The sequence below is a fragment of the Drosophila simulans genome, chromosome 3R (genome assembly GCF_016746395.2).
Source record: "Drosophila simulans strain w501 chromosome 3R, Prin_Dsim_3.1, whole genome shotgun sequence".
NCBI lineage: Eukaryota > Metazoa > Arthropoda > Insecta > Diptera > Drosophilidae > Drosophila > Drosophila simulans.
This window is the reverse complement of record NC_052523.2, coordinates 24,133,720-24,154,449: the sequence shown is the minus strand read 5'-3', so window position 1 is coordinate 24,154,449 and position 20,730 is coordinate 24,133,720. Positions and strand designations below refer to the sequence as shown.

Below are 20,730 nucleotides of genomic sequence, written 5' to 3'. Positions count from 1 at the left end.
ATCTGGGTCTGCTGCAGTCATTTCATTTCGGCTGCCATTTGCATGGACAGGCGGACGGAAAAGAAGGCGCCCTGCGGTGCTTTAATTAATCATTTGAGAGGTTGCTCTAGCCAGCAAAACTACTTACACAGGAAAGAAAGTAAGAAATAAGAGCAAATTTTTTAATGTTAAATATATTTCACAGTATAATACACATTCTAATACATTAAAACAAAACAAATCGTACTCTTGAGGGTTTTGTGTATAATGACAATCTCTTTGTATTTAATTTTTTCCCAGTGCACCGAGCACTTTGAAATGTGTGCAGCGGAGGTGCATCCTACAAAAAGGCGATTAGCTAGCAGGTCCTGCGGCCACGCCCATCTAGCTGGGCGCCCCTTTGTTTGCCGAGTGCGGCACAACTTTGTCCCAGGCTCCGCAGATAAATAACTAACTGAATAAAATGCATAAATGTGTAAACAAACTCTCACGCACACATGCTAGCACCGCAGGACAATGGCTGCCTTTGACGCGCGTACCTCAGCTGTTTTTGTTGAAGACACAATTTGCAGGATTAACAAAGCCACAAAGTTGGCAAAGGGAACGCGCACAGGACAGCCTTCGAGGCTTCCAGCTGTCCTCGCAACTTTAAAACAGTCATAAATTTAAATTCTCGGCGACAAGGACCGGGCATTAGTGGCCAATACAAAGGGTTTGGGTGGGTTGGGGGTAGGCAAAAAAGAGGAAAGCTAAAATTATTTCCTGTTCGGAGGAAAAAGTCAGCACAACAACAGGAACTACAACCGGAAGCTCATCCATCGCCGTGTGCACTGCGTCTATTTTATAAGCTTTGCCAAATCTTTTCGAGTTGATTAAAAACAATAAAAACAGCGTGTTTCTTATGGCCAAAAGCTGAGCCATAAATAAGCAATTTATTGTGCGCTTCCGCCGTGTTTTCCCATTGTTCTGGCCCAAAGTCAGTGGCTCAGCGTGCGGCCACTCCTGTTTGGTCCTTGCTGCTCCCTGACCCTCGGATTCCCTCCAGGGTCCTTCGCCGGTGCCCGGCCAACTGGACAGAGCAGGGAGCTGGGAACTGGGAGTCCCGGCTGCCGTGAGCTGGGAGCCAAGAGCTGACAGCCACCATATAACCATGGCTTCTGGCCCGACTCCGTTTGGCATTCGGACGGCTTTCGATGTTTATTGCAGCATTTGGAGTGAAAGGCACAAAGCAATTTCCGCTGCCGTGAGAGCTTAGCAATATTAACAAACTGGCATTGCCCCCTCAGCGAAGGGGTTCATCTGCAGTGGGATGCCCATCAGACATGACTTATTTCTGCTGCGTTTTACTGCTCCGACCTGGGTTTATGCCTTTTGAACTATAAATATGGGGCTAAGCCTTGATTTAGATTAATGCCAAGGCGGTGAGCAGCTAAAGATTCCTTACGACTTTTACTTGTATCAGTAAGTATGGCAAACTAAAACATAATTCAAAGAAATGAAACACACTTCTACATATCTCAAGAGCGTGCACCCACGCTAAACAGGAAGCTAGAATTAAGATCGTGCTGGCAATTATTTTTCCAACTATGTGGCCCACCGAACCATATCCGACTCCTTTTAGCCAACTCGCCGGGGGGAATTGTAAATTCAGGAACGTATTTCTCACAGCGCTGCTTATGATTACTTTTCGCTAATCGCTCTGCATTATTTCCTTTCAATTTGTGGCTTTTTCATTTCGTGCAATTGAGCGCGATGCTGACCACTCATTGCAACAAACTCACACAGGCACACAGCACGTCCTTTCCGCACACACACACACACACACACACAATGGAGCAAAGATAGAGCCATTCTTCGGCATGGTCACGTAGGAAAATTGTTTGGGTTGAAAATCTTTTCGAGCTCCCCACGTGTACGTGACAACACAAATAGTTTTCGGTGGGCTTTTTTTGTTGTGCGGATATATGCTCGATATTCGAAATAGTTTCATTGCATTTTTGACATTTTTCTTTGGCCACTAAATCTATTAAAATTATATATATTTTTTGGCATATGCCTTTGATGCGTTGCTCTAATTTCATTTTACTGCAATATTTTTGTTTTATTTTTCCTCGTCCTTGTTGTCAAAATAAATTGAAGATATTTTATTTTTCGTTTTTCGATTCGATCATTGGGGGGGTCTACGATTTTCGTGGCTGATAAAGGGAGGAAGGGGTGTGTATAAATTGGATATGTGTATGTACGGCCAATACCGCAACACATCCTGTGATACGTGCATATCCTGCTCGCCTTCAACTGCAGTCCTCGCCAAGCTTGGCCACAACAATTTTCTAATTAAATTCGATTTTCGCCATGCATGTGGCATAAATTGTTTTGTCATTTTACGGCAACTGTCCATGGATGTATTCGACTGCCGGAATATCGAAATTATTGGAATGCCGGAACGTTCGTACGTACTGGGGTGTGTGTGTGTGTGTGCTTCCACAAATCTTGTACGATTCGGGCCAACAATTGCTTGGCCTGCCACTCGCCGCCGCCGGCCACGGTCTTGTATATTCATTTGAGATTAGCAAAAATTGAAAATCTTTAGCCCCGGGGCCGAAAAATGTTTCACCCTCGTCCTGGGTACTGGGTACAGGGCAAATAATAACCCGTATAATTGGTGAACATGGCCAACATGTGCCCGGCTCAGACCAGAAAACCCAAGTATCCAAGTATCCCTGTATTCCAGTATCCCCGGCATCGCCACATGTCCTCTGGCGCAATGCTCTTTTGTTTTTTCATTCCTTGTTGTTTTTGACTTTGGTGGGGGTGAGACATCCTGATCCTGCTCACATATCCGCATCCATGTTTTATTTATCAGCGGGGGACTGGAGATACCCGGCACGAGGCTCATACATGACCTCCTTCAATTACCCATCTGATTGGTACGATCCGGCTTGTTTATGCGCTTGTTTATTGTTCAATATTTATTATTTCTCCGCCTTGCACTCTATTGCTCTCATTATGTAGCACAAGATGTGGTTATTATTTCAGCCGTCGTTATTGTTTTGTCTGCACCACCACAATCTTCTCTGTGAAAAATGTTGTACCAAATGGATAATTAAGTGAATGACCAGTTTTAGTGGCAAATTTCAATGCACCTTCTTGTTCTAAGCACAAGCTGATTTCCGGAAGTGAAATAAATGGTAAAGAATGAAAGCCAGAAAGATTTTCACCAGCTCCCTGCCGGAATCCATCCAATCACTGACCCCACCATCCGGCTATTCCTATCCTCCAGGCAATCCGAACCGAGATGCATTCAAATCCCTATCGCTGATCCGCATACAAAGTAAACAAAATCCCATCTGGGGAAAAAGGAGCTCCCACTCTATTTCACCTGCTGCGTTGTTGGCTCGGCTGCTCGATTTCACATTGACAAAATTAAATTGAATATTGTAAAAATATGCTGGCCATAATGTTGCATCCAGCCAGGGGCAACCTTTACGAGCAGCTATTAAATATTTGTCCTTGCCGGCGACGACGGAGCGTTGTCCTCGCCGTGTCCCCTCCATTCGCCCCCTTCGCCATCCTGTCCGCTCCAATCCTGTCCTGTCCTATCGCCTTCTAAATATCCGTCTCATCGACGGCAACAAAAACAAAGAAGTGCAACAACAGGAGCGACAACATTTCACTCAATTCAATTACCTTAAGAGTGCCGCCATCAAGTGTCTGCTTCAAAGCAGGACGAACAGGACGAGGTTCTCGTGGAACACTGCTGATACACCAAAGGAAATTGTTGGAAATGTGGATTTTCCAATTCCTTTATTTAAGATATATTGTTCTAACTTATTTTCGTACCTATTTAAATCGGTATTGTTAAGTTATATAATACTTGAATGGATATCTTCACCTTCTTTATAAACAACTTTTATTTTAATGAGATTATTTGTTGTATAATTTTTTCCAAGTGAAGGATCAGGAGTGTGAGAGCAGGACCCCTTGTTGCAGTTGTTGTTTCTGCTGTGTTTGGCATGTTAAATCCCACATTTGATGTGCTTAGAGCAGCTCCTTGCTCTCGCATTTCGTTGACTGTCTGCTGGAAGGATGAGTGCAGTTGTGGATGTGGTGGAAAAGGGGTCTAAAACCAACGGCGAAACCGCCACCCCCTGTCAGCTGACAATTTTCTTTGGCTTTACCTGTAAACTCGGCTTGATTTATTGCCCTAGCATGTCAGGGCAACCGTTTGCAACATGGCGTGTAATAAAATTTTAATCGATGTCGTACATTTGCATGCCAATTGCAGCCGGTTGAAGGCACTTTGAGGCGGATCCAGGGATCCAGGGATCCTGGGCCTGGCCTGGCTCTCTTTGGTCCTTGGCAACAAGTCAAGGCGAGCAACTGCGTCACGTGCCATAAAAACGCATAAAGGGCGACACTGGTCGCCTTAGGAGCTTTCCAAACTTGCCTCCCATGTAATTTGATGCGCATTTGCATAAAGTATGCGGAAAATGCGAGTAAATGCAACTGTAGCGCAGCGGAAAAACGTAACAGAACACAATTATCAGAGCTGGAGCTCTGAGACACAGGGAAAATCGGGAAAAGCAGCGACTTCGAGGTAGCGCAAACTTTGTTGCATACTTTGCTGCAACGTTTGCGGCTGCCGGAGAAAATATAAAATGCGAATATAAATTTGTATTATTCTTAAATTAAGAACGGAAATGAAAACAAGAATTGAAATGGTCCTGTCATCCGCCCCCGCCCGCCTTTCGGCCTTTGGAATCCCGGCCAGTAAATTGAAAGCAAGGCAAATCCTTAGGCGGCGGACTCCTTTCGCGACTTGTAATGAAAAAACTTAAATGGAATTTGAATATGCGGCGAACGCAAGGTGAGTCCTTAGTCGCGGAAATAATAAAATAAATTCCAAGAAGTATAAATGCAAGATAATAAATCACCAAATAGAGTGGGAACTTAGCAGCTGGGGTCTTGCAAAGCACTTTTGTTTTTCTAATTTCCATTAATACACAGGAATAACGAACTTTGTTCCGTTTTTTAAAGTAATTCGGGAGTAAAGAAATTAAATATACATGTCACTGATTTGTTTAAAGTTGCATATTTGACATGGAGGCTTGGTAATCCCTTTGGCTTTTAGCCTTAATTGCGCCGTTGCCAGTAAGCCGTTAACATCATATTTGCCGACCATTAAATACATTTATGCCACACATGGCTGCCCCTTGACCCCAACCTCCTGTCACGACAATTGGGCCTAAGCTCCGTCAAGTGTCAAGCGTAATGCAAAGAACAAACAACAAACAGCTAACAGCATACAGCGAACAACAAACAACGGCAGACAGTTGTCACAATTGCGGCCATTAAGACGCTGCCAAATTGCTGACCATGTCCGAAAAGTCAAAGGGACAAATCTTTTTAATAACCGTGCGTGTGCGCCATGTGTGCGGAATAGTTGACACGGATCTGATTCGGAATGGGTATCGGGATTGGAGGCATCTGGATGTGCCAGTTAATAAAGACATAATGGCATAGATTTATTTTTTATGGGCCAACATTTTGCGGTTGATATTATTATCGCTGTATTTTGTTGCCTTGTTTTCGTGGCCATTTAGGCCATGTGATGGGTGGGCTGTTGATGGTTATTTGGCAAATCACCTGCGCTTCCTTACAAGCTTCCTGCTCAGCAAACTTAATACTTCCTTGGGCAAAAATGTAAAACAAGAAGGCATCAACGGCCACATTCACCCACGTACACATTTAGAGCGAAAGACGGACAAATAGCAGGCTAAATTTCAGCTCCTTCGAGTCCTTCCAAAATGAACTACGCACACACACACATACAGAGAGAGACAGATACCGGGGCGTATTACATATAATTTTGAAGGAGGCCTCATCCTGTCAGGTCTGCACACCTGAATGGTTAGCTACCTGGCTAACAAGCCGTCTTGTCCTGTGCTGTCCTGTGCTGTGTGGCTCCGTCCTCCGTGCTCCATATTGTACTTAATTTTTTCACCGACGCCGGCTCTGAAGTGCCTTTTTCAATTTCCCCAGAGGCGCTTCCGATCAAACAGGAAGTGCTTAAGTTCAAACTGAAGTAAAAGTGCGCTCGGAGCCACCCCTTCGCCCAACCGCCACTTCGTATATCAGCGAGCAATAGTCAGTCAGGACTCTTCAAAGGAGGTATCATCACAGGACCTGCCATGCGGAATCTGGAGTGCGCTACAAAGAACAGAACTTAAATTTAACTCAACCCACTCCAAATATATACTTATTAACTGGTATATAAGTATTCAACTTTCCAAAGATATTAGGAAATAACTAATATCCTTCAATAGAACAAATAATCGTATACTATAGATAAAAAGATTGTGGTATATTTTAAAGCTCTTCTCAGTAACAGATATGCCCTCACTGCACCTTTCAGTTCAGTTTGAATACCCTACGCACCCCGCCCCTCCTGCGTACCTGTAACTTCATTATGGGGGCGTGTGCGCTACGCCATAAGGTATGCCATATGAACACAAAGGACAGACAAAGCTGGGGGTTGAAGAACATCATATTTCATGTGGCTAATAAACATAGCGCCGGAGTCCGCAATGCGGGAGTCGCCGAGTGAACTGCATAAATTTATTAATGAGTGGGAAATGAGGTATTCTGTCTGCGGGGGAGCAGCTCCAAGGCGGAACGGGTGGTGGCTTAGCCCCAAGGCCACAGGACTGACAACTAAGCCTCCGCCTCCGCTACCGATGGCAAGGACCTGGAGTTTGCGGAAAACAATAAGCCGGGAATTTGGGGGCACCGCCACCAGGATACTCGGATAGGCTGATTTACGTACCAGCAAAAAGTCGTGCGGGATCAGGAGTCAGATGCCGGGAAGGCAAATTGAAAGCACACGAAGGCAGCAATTTTTCCTGCCTTTGCTGCTGGGGTGAAAGCTAACCAACTCCTGTGATTGATAAATATTTAAAGCGCAGCAACAAAGCGAAATAATTGAAATAAGTGAGGGAGGGTTGCGACTTTTACACCGGGGGTGGCTGCGTGTGGCCCGAGATGTCCTGGCTCGTCCTGCGATGCCCAAACCTGCCATGCCCTGCCCTGCCCTGCCAATTGTGACAACAACAAGCCAGGATGCTTGTTAACCTCACGCCAAGTCCTTTCTCCACGAGACGTTGCTGCACCTTCATTCAATCTAATTTCGCTGCTTATCACTGGAGCTTAGCTGCTCTAAAATGCGAATGACATGCCAAAGTACTCGAGATTCAGCAGATTGTCGCGTCGCCCCGCACACACAGGATGCTCGGCAGGGATGCCAGGAGCAGCAGCAGCTCCGTGGAGATTGGAGACTGGCAAAAGCAGACCGAAGGGACCCAGAGAACCAGGACGAAGGACGAAGGACCCAGGACGAGCACTCAATGAGCATGCTTCACTGCAGGCTTTGTTTGCCGGATGAACAGCTGCTGGCTCGATTGTTGGCGTCACCTTCGTGCGCTTAAATGGCTCTCAGCTCTTTTATAAATATAAATATTTTCAGACCTATTTCGCTTGTTAATGAGGCTTATGAATACGCTAGTAAGATCAATTATTCAAACAAAAAATCCAAAAAAAGATTTTAAGCATATAATGACTTAAGATGTGAATCAGCCCTTTTAAAGGGTATTTGACACCAGACACCTTTTGGCATCTTGTTAAAGTACTTCCCCCTGCTTTTTTCTTTGACTTGGCTTGCTGCGTGGCTCCGCTTTCTGTTTGCATAAAGTCTGTCTGTGCCCACATAATGTCGCAATTCTGGCAGACATTGTTTGATTTGAATTCATTGTCGTGTAATTTGTGCAGCACGCCCCTTTATTTCTCTGCCGACCAACCCACTCAGTCTTTTTCACGCTCCTTACGGCAAGCATTTCGTGTCGCTAATTACACTGTAATTAAAATTGCTGTATTTACAGGCAAACACACACACACACATGCGCGTTCAGTCTCGGTGTGAGTGCGTGCAAATATTTTTTAAAAATACATATCACATGTACACGAGTGCATTGCGCATACGCCGCGTGCACCGCTTGCACTTGCATGAGCTTTGTAAATTAAGCGTGAAGCGGGACGCAGTCCGCTTTACAGCCGCCCTTCTGCCTCTTTTTTTGGAGGGGCGTGGCCGGCATTTAACACATTTCGCCCGTCGTCGATAACAAGCTGCAACTGTTTGGGCGGTCATTAGGCGAGCGGGCGGGCCAGCTGGATTCTTATTTTTTGCCCATTCGGAATGCGAGTGCGCCATTTTAATTGCTTTTCGCCGGCCGTCATGCATGCTGGGGCCAAAAATAGTCGCCTAAGAGTGCTTTTGCGTGTAGCTATTTCCAACTTAATTAATAGCAAACACACGGCCTGCTATGGCAAATGCAACGAAAACAGGGCCAGAAACAAATGCAGGTGGCAATGGGACTTTGGGCTGGCACTCTGCGCTTGTACCATAGTACAACTTTTAGTTTTCAGCCCGCACTTGATTTATGCGGCCAGCCGTATGTAGTTTATGCATAATGCAGGTCGTAATTAGTGAGGCAAATGTACAAAAACATATCGTGCCGGGGCTCAAGCTTTCGGGGCTTAGTCCTCGGAATCAGAAGTGGAATCTAAATCTGAATCTGAATCGGTGGCCAGGACATCTAATATTTATTATCAGTAAATTACAATTGTCTTTTACATGCATGCGATTAATTCCATTGCTGCTGGTCATAAATATTTATTTACAACTCTTCCGAAAAACCTGTCATGGCCACAGGGCGTTTGTTTGCTAAGCATTTCGGCTTTTGTCCTTCCATCTTTGTCTTCGGCTCATGGCCTCCAGCTATGTCCTGGATTTTTCAATGACATTTGCAGTTTTAATTAAACAACAAATAATAATTTTTAGTACCAACTGCCCCCAGCCAATCGAACTTCGCTTTATGCTGGCAAATGAAATATGATTGTCCCGATATTGGAATTCGTTTCCCAGCAAAAGTGCATCGGACACACTGCTTTAATTACTTTCGAGTCCAACAAATAGAGATTGCCAGAGGTTGCCGGGTTCAGGAACAAATTAACTTTACCGTTTCTGGTTTACTTGCGAGTGCATATATATTAGGTAGTAGTGCCGCATCCTATCCGCTAATGAAGCAAAATTATCTGTTCACTCCGTCGCCGTAGTCACTTTATTCCACCTACCCACCTTCAGCAGGTGTGCATGGGGCGATAATGATTGTAATTAATTTAATTTCGTTATATTTTCATCTAGACACAGCGAGTGGCGATCCTCCGCAATGCGCTAAATGCTTTCTGTTTTCTGTGACTTTTGCCAGCGTCCCCTGCTGTTTACTGTTTGCAGTCCTTTTTCGCTACACAGCGCGAAATTAAAGGTATTTGCTGCCAATAATTATTTAAAATTTATATATGAACTAACTATAATTATGTTGAAATAATCAATCTGAACAAGCGCTCTGGCATATTTAAAATCATTCTTTTGTTATGTACTTAATTGAAATAATATTTCTCTCTGCAGTTTATTCCTTTCGCCTCATTACGTTTCGTGTCTTGGTTGTTTTTGTGTTTTTAAGGCATGCTTCATTTGCAGTTACTGTGCCACTGGCCTTCTGCAAAATCAGTTAACTCCCTTTGCTAATTACTAAAGTTTTATTTCGCTGGCTCCCCATTCCGCATCTGAAGACCCAATAATCTTGATGTTCGTGCTGGGAACGTATGCTCCATGTGCGGAGGGTTAATTAAAAGCCGTAAAACTTTCAGTCTTTCAGCCGGTGATTACGTGGCACACAGGATATGCAGGACTTTGGGCTTGGGAGACAGGCTCGTTTTGCAGGCCCATATGTCCGCCACTTTGACAGTTGCAGTTCAAATGTCAAGTGCACTCCGCTGCAGATACAAAGGACCAAGGACTCGAGGAGTGAATGGGCCTTGTGATTGACAACAGGGGCATGTAAACGAGACTTTATCTTAAGTGCGCCGCAAGGACAACACTTTCCAGTTTCGATGGGCAATGGCGGCGGCCATGTCGATGAAGTGCACCATACTCTCTGATCCATTCACCATTCTCCGTGCTCCGTGCTCCGTACTCCATGCTGCATGCTCCGGTTGCCAAAAGGTAAATATTTTTGCCTCGGTTATTACATTTTCGAGCACTACCAAGCCAACTAGCTCGTCGTCGGCCAGATTCAGAATCAATCAAGTGTTCAAATTTTAATCAGTTGCCCGTTTAAGTACTTCCATCAACTCTTAAAGTTTGATGCCACAGCCACAAGGAGAGGCCACCGGAGCACCCTTTGTCCGCCAGTTACACCCGGATGCCCTCGAGCCACTATCACTGGCCGTCGGAAAACCGCAAATTGCACGTTGCCCTGGCCAAGGATATGCCGCAGCAAGTCCTGGCGAATTTTGATGTTTTTGCCAGATTGATGAACATACCCAAAAACAAGGTTTCGAGTAGAAGGAGCAGGAGTAGCAGGAGCAAGAGCAGCAGCATGAAAAGGGAGCCGAGGGCCAGGACAAGGACAAGCCACAAGGCGTCGCTGGAGGAAAACAGGAACCCAACTCCAGCTCGTTGTTGCTTCATTTTGTGTGCCCCCTGTTGAAAAACAAATAACAATAATTATCTTGACAACAATTTCCGGTATTTGTGCTCAAGTCGAGCGCAACAAAAGGCAAAATGAAACTCAACTCAACTTCAGAGACGTGCCAAAGGATCCAAAGGAGCCAGGACGAGCGCTGGAGGGGCACCACAGGTTTGAATATTCTGCCGCACCCCTTGATTGCGGCGGAGTGGCAACTGGAAGTGGGAGTGGAAGTCGAAATGGGATTCGCAATGTGCTAGGCCATGGGAATGGGCGGTCGCATTGGTGGCATTGTGTGGTTGGGCGACTTGTAATCATTTGATGAGGCGGTACACTTAGCAGCTTCTTAAAGGTTAATATTATAAGTTATTATTTATTTTATATTATTATTAAAATTGTATTTTAGGCAAACAAAAATATATGTTTAAGCAAGTTTTTAATATGTTACTTTCAAAGTTACTTTCTTTTTGGAAAACCTCAAATGATTTTTGCGAGTGCACCCTACTTGGCCCTTTTCTCATTACGCAACCGTTTTCTCCTCCGGCCACTTTCCTTTGGTCTCACATTGGTAACTTCGCACAGAAATTGTGTCAGAGGTTGGGGTCTATTGTATGATTTCTGGTGTTCGATAAGGCAGAGCTTGCAACTGGCTGTCACTCATTTTCACCCAGCCAATCCGGCCCCAATAAGTAAACAAAGCCACCCTAAACTACCTGTCCCAAATCAAAATATTAAATGCTAAGCTGAGCGTGAAATTAAAACATTAATTTCTATATGTATTTAACAGTTGTATTTTGGCATATTTGATGTAGATCCAACAGCTCTCAGGTGGGTCTTATCGCATTAATGATTCACGAGCATTTACCTTTTAAAGTTAAGCCTAGACATTTTAAAGTAAAGCATGGTATTATTCATTAATGTATGTATTCACCTGAATGCCTTCTGAATTCCAGAACAAAACCCGGCCAAGTTTTAATCCTGTACGTCAACTACTTCAGCAGCCACAAAGAAACATTTCCGAGCCATTTCATTCGAACAATTTCTGGTCTACGAATGAGAGAGCACCAGAACACACACACACACATATCGGGGGAAATATTTTAATTTGTATTTATTTTAATGCTCCAACGCCCTTGTGTTACAACCCACTTCAAAAGCGGCAGGATGTTTGCCGCCCCATCCACTCGAATCCCGTGGCAGATGCTCGTGCTGCTCCTGCTGCTGATGCTGCTGGGAATTCCTTTGAGCTCATGGTCAAATGATTCTCAGATATTCTTTTAATGCTGCACAAACGACGCCTTGAGCTATGCACTAACTTTCGGCGGTTAACCTGGGACAAAACACCACCAACCCCAGCAAATAGACAAAGGACTCGCACACACACACACACACTCACCATAATAAACTTTAATGGGCCTGTTCATAATAATAAAATTTCATTAAACTGCCAGGCAGCAAAGTGAAAAAAAAATCCAGTGAGCAGAAGGGCATAGGCAAATTTTCGCTGGCAGGCAAATGAAGACGAGTGGTTAAAAAATGTGGTATTTTGGGTGGGCGTGGCATGTGTGAAATTCCCCAGAGAGACGGCGAGGCTCCTTACCACCGTTTTTCGGTTCATCTTTGACCCATGCATATGTTGCCCGGAAGGAAGCCAGAAACAATTCAATTACGTTCCAAAATGGCTTCGCCCATGTATTGTGTGTGTGTGTGTGTAGGGTCCTGAGTGTGATGTGTAATAAAGTTTCATTTTATAGACCTGCCAGCACGTCTGGGCAGCTTTTGGTGACGCCAGAGCCGCAGTCGCAGCCGCAGCCTCAAAAGCATAACTCGTGCCCATCAGACTCCTGCCGCTTTTCCTCGATTTCCCCTTTTGCGCCGCTTTTCCAACTGCAGCTGCAGCAGCGCCAGCTGAAAATGTGGCCCGAATTTTGCAGAAGAAGAAAATTGAAAGCATTACTGTGGCCCGTTGCTGTTGTACGTTTTTTGGCCAAAACTGAAATTCTTGTGCCGAAGTTTTGCAATTGTTGTTGCCTTGCAGCTGTCAGAGGAGGCGCACTAAACACTAAATAAAATTTCAGTTCTCAACTGCGTGAGCAAACACACACACACACATATACGCACGCATGTCCTTGGGCGCTCTCACACACACACGCACTAACTCACACATATGGAAAGGCCCCCTGCCCGCTGCGCTGCTCTGGCATATTGAACGAAGATTTATTGCAGTGCCAGTGTGTCCAAGTGGAAATAAATCAAATAATTTTCCATGTGGAAAAATTTCAAGCACAAAAAATCGAGCTGAAAATTAAAATAGGACGAAAAAAGAGCCATAGCTGAAGACCAAAACAGCGAGAGAGAAAGAGCGCCGAAAAATAAAAGAAAGTCAAGTGAGGCGCCACCCAAAATTGGACAGCGGCGATTGTGTAATTTACTCATTATACGAGTACGCCAACCTTATGTGCATTACGTAAGTGTGTGCGAGAGTGCTGCTCACTTTACATACTGCATATGCATGAAAGGACCTTCTGCCGCTGGTCCGCCGTATTTCTATATTAGCACACAGACACCTAAAGGACCTCCTGCCCCCTGGCCACCTCACCCCCGCGCTGCCCGCACCTAACTGTCATTGTCCAGAAATTAACGAAAATATATACACAAACACACAGCGGCGAGTGCAGAGAGCAAAAATGAAAAAAATGTGGGGGAAAAAAAGAGAAGGCAAAAGGAAAACGGCGAAAAGCGAAAAAGGAATGGCAAGAAAAGTTTTGCATTTCCTCGTGCTAATGTATGTTAATTACAGGGGGATTTTCCATGCGGAGGATTTGCATTTTAATTTATGCACCGAAAAATTTGCGTTTTGCCAGCCACCCCGGCCAAAGTCGTTAAAAGAGGAAAAGCCGGCCAGAAAAAAAGGCGGCGAATGGCGAACACTGAACGGGCCGCAAAATAATGGCCGAAATGAGAAGTTACAGTGACGCAATTTGTACACGTCATAGGTGAGAGTGAGTGCATGCATGTGTACGGGCATTGGGGCACTTCATTACCCCGGTGCCAAGTGGACACGCCCCAGCACTGCAGCGGAAATTGCTGGAAATATATTTATTTATAGGCCAAGTACGGATACTTCACCCAAGTAGGAGTCTGAAGGCCCACGGGCCCCAAAGCAATTAAGACGACCACCTGCCGGTGGCCTAATTAGGCCAAGTGCTCGAAAAAATGCAACCGAACTTGAGGGAAAACGATTTAAAATTAAATCGGTTTGGAAATTTAGGAAACTATTTAAGCAAATCAATTATGATTATACAGGTTCCTGTTCTCTTAAAATACCATCTATCATAAAATATGCCCGCCTATAAGACGTTGTGATAAGTTTTCGAAAAGTCCACATCTATTTGGACGCTTAAAGTACACTGGTCCCTGCTCGTTGGCCAAATCACCCGAAATTCCCGAGTTCTTAACATGTCTTAGGAACATCATTGTCCTTGCCGGACAAATCCACTCACTATCGACCTTCAATCAAACAAGCTTCAGCATTTCACATCGCGCCCGCAAATTGGCTTCGGATCTTGAAATTTAATTATTATGTGCGTCACTCGAAATTGCCCCAATCGGCTCACTTCCCCCACTTGGTGGGTCTCCCGATGGGAGCCAGAAAATCAGTCCTCCCTCACCCCAACCACAAGGAAGCCCTACCATGGGCAACCACTGCCCCACGATCCGTGTCTGTTCAGTTAAATTAATACAAAGCCCAAGTACATGCACTAATGCTAAGTAGATACGTATACGCAAACAAGGAGTTTTGGGGGCGGGACAAAGCCTACGCTAAGCTAGGCACTTGGAATGTTTGAGTGTGTGTGTGGGGGGGAAGGTGGAGGGCTGAGGAATGAGTGTGCGCTGGTTAAGCGTCTTACTTAAGTATTTATGTATTTACATTGCGAATATTTAATGGAGATATGCGCTGGATTACAACTACTACTTGTTGACGAGCGGCTGGGGGTCGTAGGGATGTGTGAAAAAATGGCACGCTCGAAGGTAACCAAAAGAGAATACTTAAGCAATCAACAACAGCCACTAGAGCAGAGCTCAGTGTTTTATTTCACTTTAATAAATATTGCATAACGACTAGATTGGGGCAAGCGGGATGTGGAATGTGGGGCAGGGGGCAGGGCGCCGGAGCAGGCACAGAACATCTAATAAGCTAAAAGCGAGCGTCAAAGCAAATGGCAAGCATAATATTCCAATGGCTGCTCCCCATTGGCCTAAGGCTGAAATTATTCAAGCGTTTCTTTAATGGAGACTCGCCCCAGCGGAAACGCCCCCATCGTCCTGCGTCCTGCGTCCGTCGTCCTTCGGCCCTTGCCCCTTGTGTCTGCGTCTCTGGCTGACTTTCAGCTGGAAACTATTTAAAAAAGCAATTTTTTAGTTAATTAAACGACAAAGACAAGCAAAAGGCAAACAATTTCCCCTCGCACATTGCACCATTTGGCTTTGCCACTGCCCCAAGCGATTTTCCCCCACTCAGACAATTGGTCGCAGGGACAGGACATCTAGCTGCATCAGTTAGTTACTAAAGTTTGCAAACCAGTCATTTCTTTTGTCCGAAATTTAAAAATGCCGCAGATCGGTTTTTAGCACATATGTGGACTGAACAATCGGATTGGCTCCTGCTGCGATCCTTATGACTGGCACAAAGTTGCAGCGGCATAAAGAAGTTCATGCGTTGCAATCAATTTTAATGATTTTTAATGTGCAATTGCCTGCAATTGCAATCAAGGCCTGCAGTTCCTGGCAGAAAACAGAGAGAAAAATGACGGATCATTATCGTTTACAAATAAAAGTAATGTTAACTTATTGAAATGATCATAGTACCAAACTTACTACTACCAATTAAGAACCCCTACTTGCAAACGGTAAATTTTTACTCGGACTAACACCTGAGGCGCTTTGAGATTCCAAATTATTTTTCACCGTACTCCTTAGCCACCGGAAGCACACACACTACTCGTGCGCTAATGATGCCCAGCAACAATTGCCGGGAAATGCAAATAAGTCGGGGTCCTGTCGCACACAAATTACTGGTCAGGAGGAGAGCCCGTGGAGAATGGCAAATGAAGAGTGGCCAGTGGCCACTAAAATGCGCAACTTTGTAAGCCATTTTTGCCATTTCCCAGCTATTTGTCGCATTTCGCTTAGCCATTTATTTATTTGCACTCATTTAAAGTGTAAACTGCATTGTTTTTTCCACAGCCCCCCAGTTGTTTCCATCATTGTTATTAAGAACGGCGTAATCATAGCCGTTGGCTCTGCTCTGCTCCTCTTACTGCCTTTCTATTTCTATTTTTTGTTTTTGGCTGAATCCCCCGATGGCTGGTATGCTCTAATTAAGTGCATTTACTCTAATGAGCAAAAATGGCACCAGTACCAGTGGCAGTGGCAAAAGTAGCTCCAGCTCCAGATGCAGTGGCAAAAAACTGTCACAGCTCCGTGAACGAGGGAAACCGTGCGTGAAAACTGCCCTCCAGCTGGCGAATGGGGTAGCTTTTGTGGTCTCGGTCCTGTTTTCTCGGAGGTCGACCTCATTTAAGGGCCAAGAACTCAAAACCTTTTAGCCAGGCTGCAATGGGCAAGTGCTTGGCCCAGTGCTTCCCGCCCGGCTCTCTCCGTACTTTCTAGCATTTGTCTATGCAAAATTTTGTGACGCTCATTAGTGCAATTTGCATGCATAACGGCAAATATGGCCAACAGCCAGATGAAGCCTCCGGCCTGTCCAGATTTCCAGCTGTCCGTCTATATATCTGGCCAGCCCATCTATTATATCCACAACAAATAGACAAATGCAGGTACACTGCGCGAATCTTTCCAAATACGATGGGATATATCTGCAAATTTCAATACCACAGCAATTATTTCTTAGGAGCTTAAAAAAATATACAAATATGTAAATTTTATTTGCTGTAAATTGAATTTCTACTTGGTAGTATCACAGTGTAAATATCCGCAGGCAGTTGAGGATGAGAGTGCCTCGATGCGATGGCCGTTTCTACATTCATCAAATTCAGAGACAGAACAGAGTCATTTGCTCCGTTCATTTTCGAATTCAAATATGTAGACTAGAATTTTTGTATTTGCCCAGCTCGTGTGCATGAGTGTGCGAGTGTTGTTGGTGCCATTTTGCCATGTTGCAAGAGGAGAGGATACCTCCAGCCCCGATTCACATTCTGATACAGATTCAGCGACACTAAGTAAACAGCAGTGCAGCTGTGCCAAAGGATAACAGCACTCGTCGGCTGGCAGGCTCGAAAAATATGCAAATGTCAGCCGGCAGACCCCAAAAACTGCACAATCCACATCGATATACCCCATTGTATCCCATCGCATAGCAGACCCATCACATGCAGATAACACACAAAACAATCCGAATTAGTAGAAAGCAAAACAAGGCATTGGAAAAAAGATTTGGCCGAACGAGCGGCACGGGGCACGCAGCACTTGGCCGAAAACCAAATTCATTTTCAATTAAGAATTTTTCGGCATATCGACAGAAAATGTCCTATGCCTCCTAATGCCTGGCAATGGAAAAACATTTGAAATGCTAACTAAATTACGCCAACTTCGCACACACATTTGCGCATGTCTGTGCATATTTAGTTTTTCGCAATTTACAGTGGCTGCCACAGCCACTCGCCGGCCATATGTATTGGTGTTTGTATCTGTGTGTGTGTGGGGTGTCAGAATGTGGTCAAAATGCCAATTGCAAAACAATTGCATTTTGGTTACTTTGCTGTTGAGCCCGGAATTTCGATGGCAGCCACCTAACAAACACAGCGACGGCTTCCGTTGACACCAGCCAAAAGATAAAGAGAGTGTGAGGAGCACTGCAAAAAAGATACTATAACTAAATTAAGTTTTTGGATAAATTTGAGTATATTTCCAATTCAAAAAGAAAACCGAAGAAATTGTACAAATATGAGCCATTAAATTATAATAAGATAAATTATAATAAATAAAGCATAAGCCATAGTCTGTCTTTTTGCATATTTACCACTTTATTAAAAATTTCTAAAATATATAATAGATAGTACTAGACATTTGATCATTTTTCCGTGTGCACGCACATCTACACACATTGAATGACAATTAAACTTTAGATTTTAGGTTAAAAGCAAAATATTGTAGCCGACATGCTAGCCATCCTTTTCATCCTTTCCCCAGCTCCACTGCTGTGCGGCGTGAAAATTCAACTGGATTTTCTTTGGTTCCCATTCCGCCTTTTGATGCAATTCTAAAAATTGTTAGACGACAACCAGTTCCGTCATATTCACACACATATACAATCACCAGCAAAAACCGAAAAAGCAATTAAATTGTACACTCGGCACTGGCAGCAGGCAAAAGCCAAGCAAATCAACAACAACTATTACCAAATCCGTGGACAAAAGACACCAAAGGCATCATGCAACAATATTATAACATTCGCCATTCGGCCAAAAATACATCAACTATATACACACACACACACAAAATGGTAAAGTTTTTTATTTGGTGCGACGCTTGTGTGTGTGACAGCCTGACATGCAAATACGTTTAATTTCGAAAACTAAACTAATAAAAGCTTCGCTGCAATGGCCTTTCTGCAACTGAAAATGTCTTCTTTTTTTAGGATGCCCACAAAAAATGCTGTAAAAACATAAACAAATGCGTTTTTTCAAAACTAATGCGACTAATGTTTATGGCAGGAAAATTGAGGTAAAAAATACTTCTTGTTTTTTATTGCTTAAATCGACTTTTAGGTGCTTAATGGCATAAAAAATTCTTCCTGGATTGGTAAAAAAATACACATCATACACTTTTATGGCCATTATATTTGCTAATTCAATTGCTATATTGCAAGGATTTTTTTCTGCAAATTACGAAACATAAATTTGCATACAAAGACATAAAAATGATAAGTTTAACGCTTTACTTGATTTATTTTTGTTGAAAACTTTAATTAGTTGGAAGTCAGAAACATGAATTTTAATTAAAAACATCGACTGATGTTCCATATATGTTTGTCACTAATTATAAAACCATTTTGCTGCAATTAATTGAAAGCAGATATGTAAAACCATTGGACTTCTGATGAATCCCTTTCAATTTAGCTTCATTTCAATAACAGCAGGTCCTTAAAAAGGACGACTGAAATCATAAATCAATCTATAGAGACTGCTCCTACGAGCGACAACGATGAGTTCGCAGGACGAAAATGTTAGAAAATTGCCACCCAGTGATGCGCCGAATATTTCAATGCCCATTGATGAATATCTAGATTCGTAAACTACATGCCAAACGGACGTGATCCGTAGAGTCACGGGGGTCCTATGAACACAGGGTCGAATGGTAGGAATCTCTCTATCCGGTCGTTAAAATCGGCAACAAAAGAAATAGCACATTTCAACGTTTTGAATTTGTAAAAGGATATTTTTCACATTATAATAAGAAATGAGGCTGAAGACGCGCCTCGCATTTCGTGCTCTAGCAACTCGGAAAAACCCACCGTTTTCCCCACTTTATTTTCCGGCTTCCTTTAAAATGCAGAACAGCTGAAAAATCATATAAACACAAATAATAAAATCGACAATTTGGCAAGAGCCGCACGCACACACGCACGCACAGTAATACATACACATTTACGTGTGTGCGTGTGAGCCTGCAATGAGCACATAACCGCAAATGTACTGGCAACAAAACGTGCCGCGATTCCACAAAAAGACCAATGGGAATTCTCAAAGCAAAATGGGTTAGACTCTCCACTCACACAGTCAAACTTTTCGCGTAATCGACTCGACGACGCCGCTGTCACGGCCAAAATCCCATTGGCCAGTGGAACTTCTTTATGGTAAGACGACATTCCAACTTAACTTCATCCGAAATAATGTTTCCTTGAGTTTTGCTGATTTTTATCAGTTCAGGATGAACTATTTATATGGTTTTATTAAAGAGTGCTTAAGATGATCAATTTTTATCCTAAATTAGATTTTCTCTTCATAGTTCTAAATTAATCGAAACTTAATAAGTACTTAGATCTTAAATAAACTTATTGTAACTTTATTTAAATATTAGAATATTTTTTGTAGCCACTGTAGACTTTTCTCAGGGAACGAATCAATTTCGAGCCATTCGTAGAAACTGTTGTAAGAATGTAAGCCCATCATTTTCTCTTCAAAAGCCATGGAATCAGGTTGGGCACTCGTTCAGCTGCTGTTTATTCTAAATTCCGTGAGAACAGAAGCTGGGAATAGAGAGGAGCGGTCGGGCAAATTCCATCCCAGGATCTATAATGGCATAAAGACGACTGTGGAATCTCTTGGAGGAGTGGGCATTCAGCTCTTCAATGGGAGAAAGCTCGTCTGCTCGGCAACACTTCTCACACCGCGACACATCCTTACGGCAGCCCATTGTTTCGAAAACTTGAAGTGGTCTTGGTTCCACGTGATCGGTGGAAGGTCAGCGGAATTCACTTGGCACGGCAACTACTTCCGGAGGAATCAACTTATATGGGTGCAAATTCATCCGAACTATGCAAAAATGAAATTCATCGCGGATGTCGCGGTGGCGAAGACCAAGTATCCGTTGAGGGGCAGGAACATTGGCTACGCCCAGGTCTGTCGATCGGTACTGCATCCAAGGGATAAGCTCATTGCCGCCGGTTGGGGATTCGAAGGTGGCATCTGGGATGAGTCCAGGAAGAAAACTTTTCGCTCGATGAAAGTTGGTATTGTGAGTAGATGGGATTGCGAGAAGCAGCTGGGTCGCAGGATGCCACCCAATATCATCTGTGCCGGTGCCTACAACCACAAGACTCTCTGTTTCGGCGACTCCGGCGGACCACTTCTGTTGGGGCGGCAAGTTTGTGGCATCAACACGTGGACTTTCAAATGCGGCAACAACGAAAAGCCAGATGTGTACATGGATGTGCGATACTACGCCAACTTTATTAAAAGAACTATTTACAGAATGGGCTTTTGATTGAAAAATTGATTCAATTATACATTAATACAACCCACCAACTAAAATTGTAGTAAAACTTTTAAAATTTATTTGTGTATCACAAAATATAAGCACTGTCTATCTAAGTTTACAACTTAGTAATAAATTTAATTTTAAACTAGTATTATGCGTGTGTGAC

General features: G+C 43.7%; 1 protein-coding gene across 1 annotated transcript; it reads left to right on the top strand.

The window, feature by feature from the left end:
• Nucleotides 1-19,748: 19,748 nt before the first annotated feature.
• Nucleotides 19,749-20,646, top strand: LOC6729910 (seminase). Its single transcript, XM_002105176.4, has one exon. It carries the CDS (start codon nt 19,773-19,775, stop codon nt 20,568-20,570), a length of 798 nt encoding a protein of 265 aa, XP_002105212.1. The 5' UTR covers nt 19,749-19,772; the 3' UTR covers nt 20,571-20,646.
• Nucleotides 20,647-20,730: the final 84 nt, after the last annotated feature.

Coding starts and splice junctions, on each gene's coding strand:
- LOC6729910 (XM_002105176.4), top strand. CDS start 19,773: ATGGAATCAGGTTGGGCACTCGTTCAGCTGCTGTTTATTCTAAATTCC.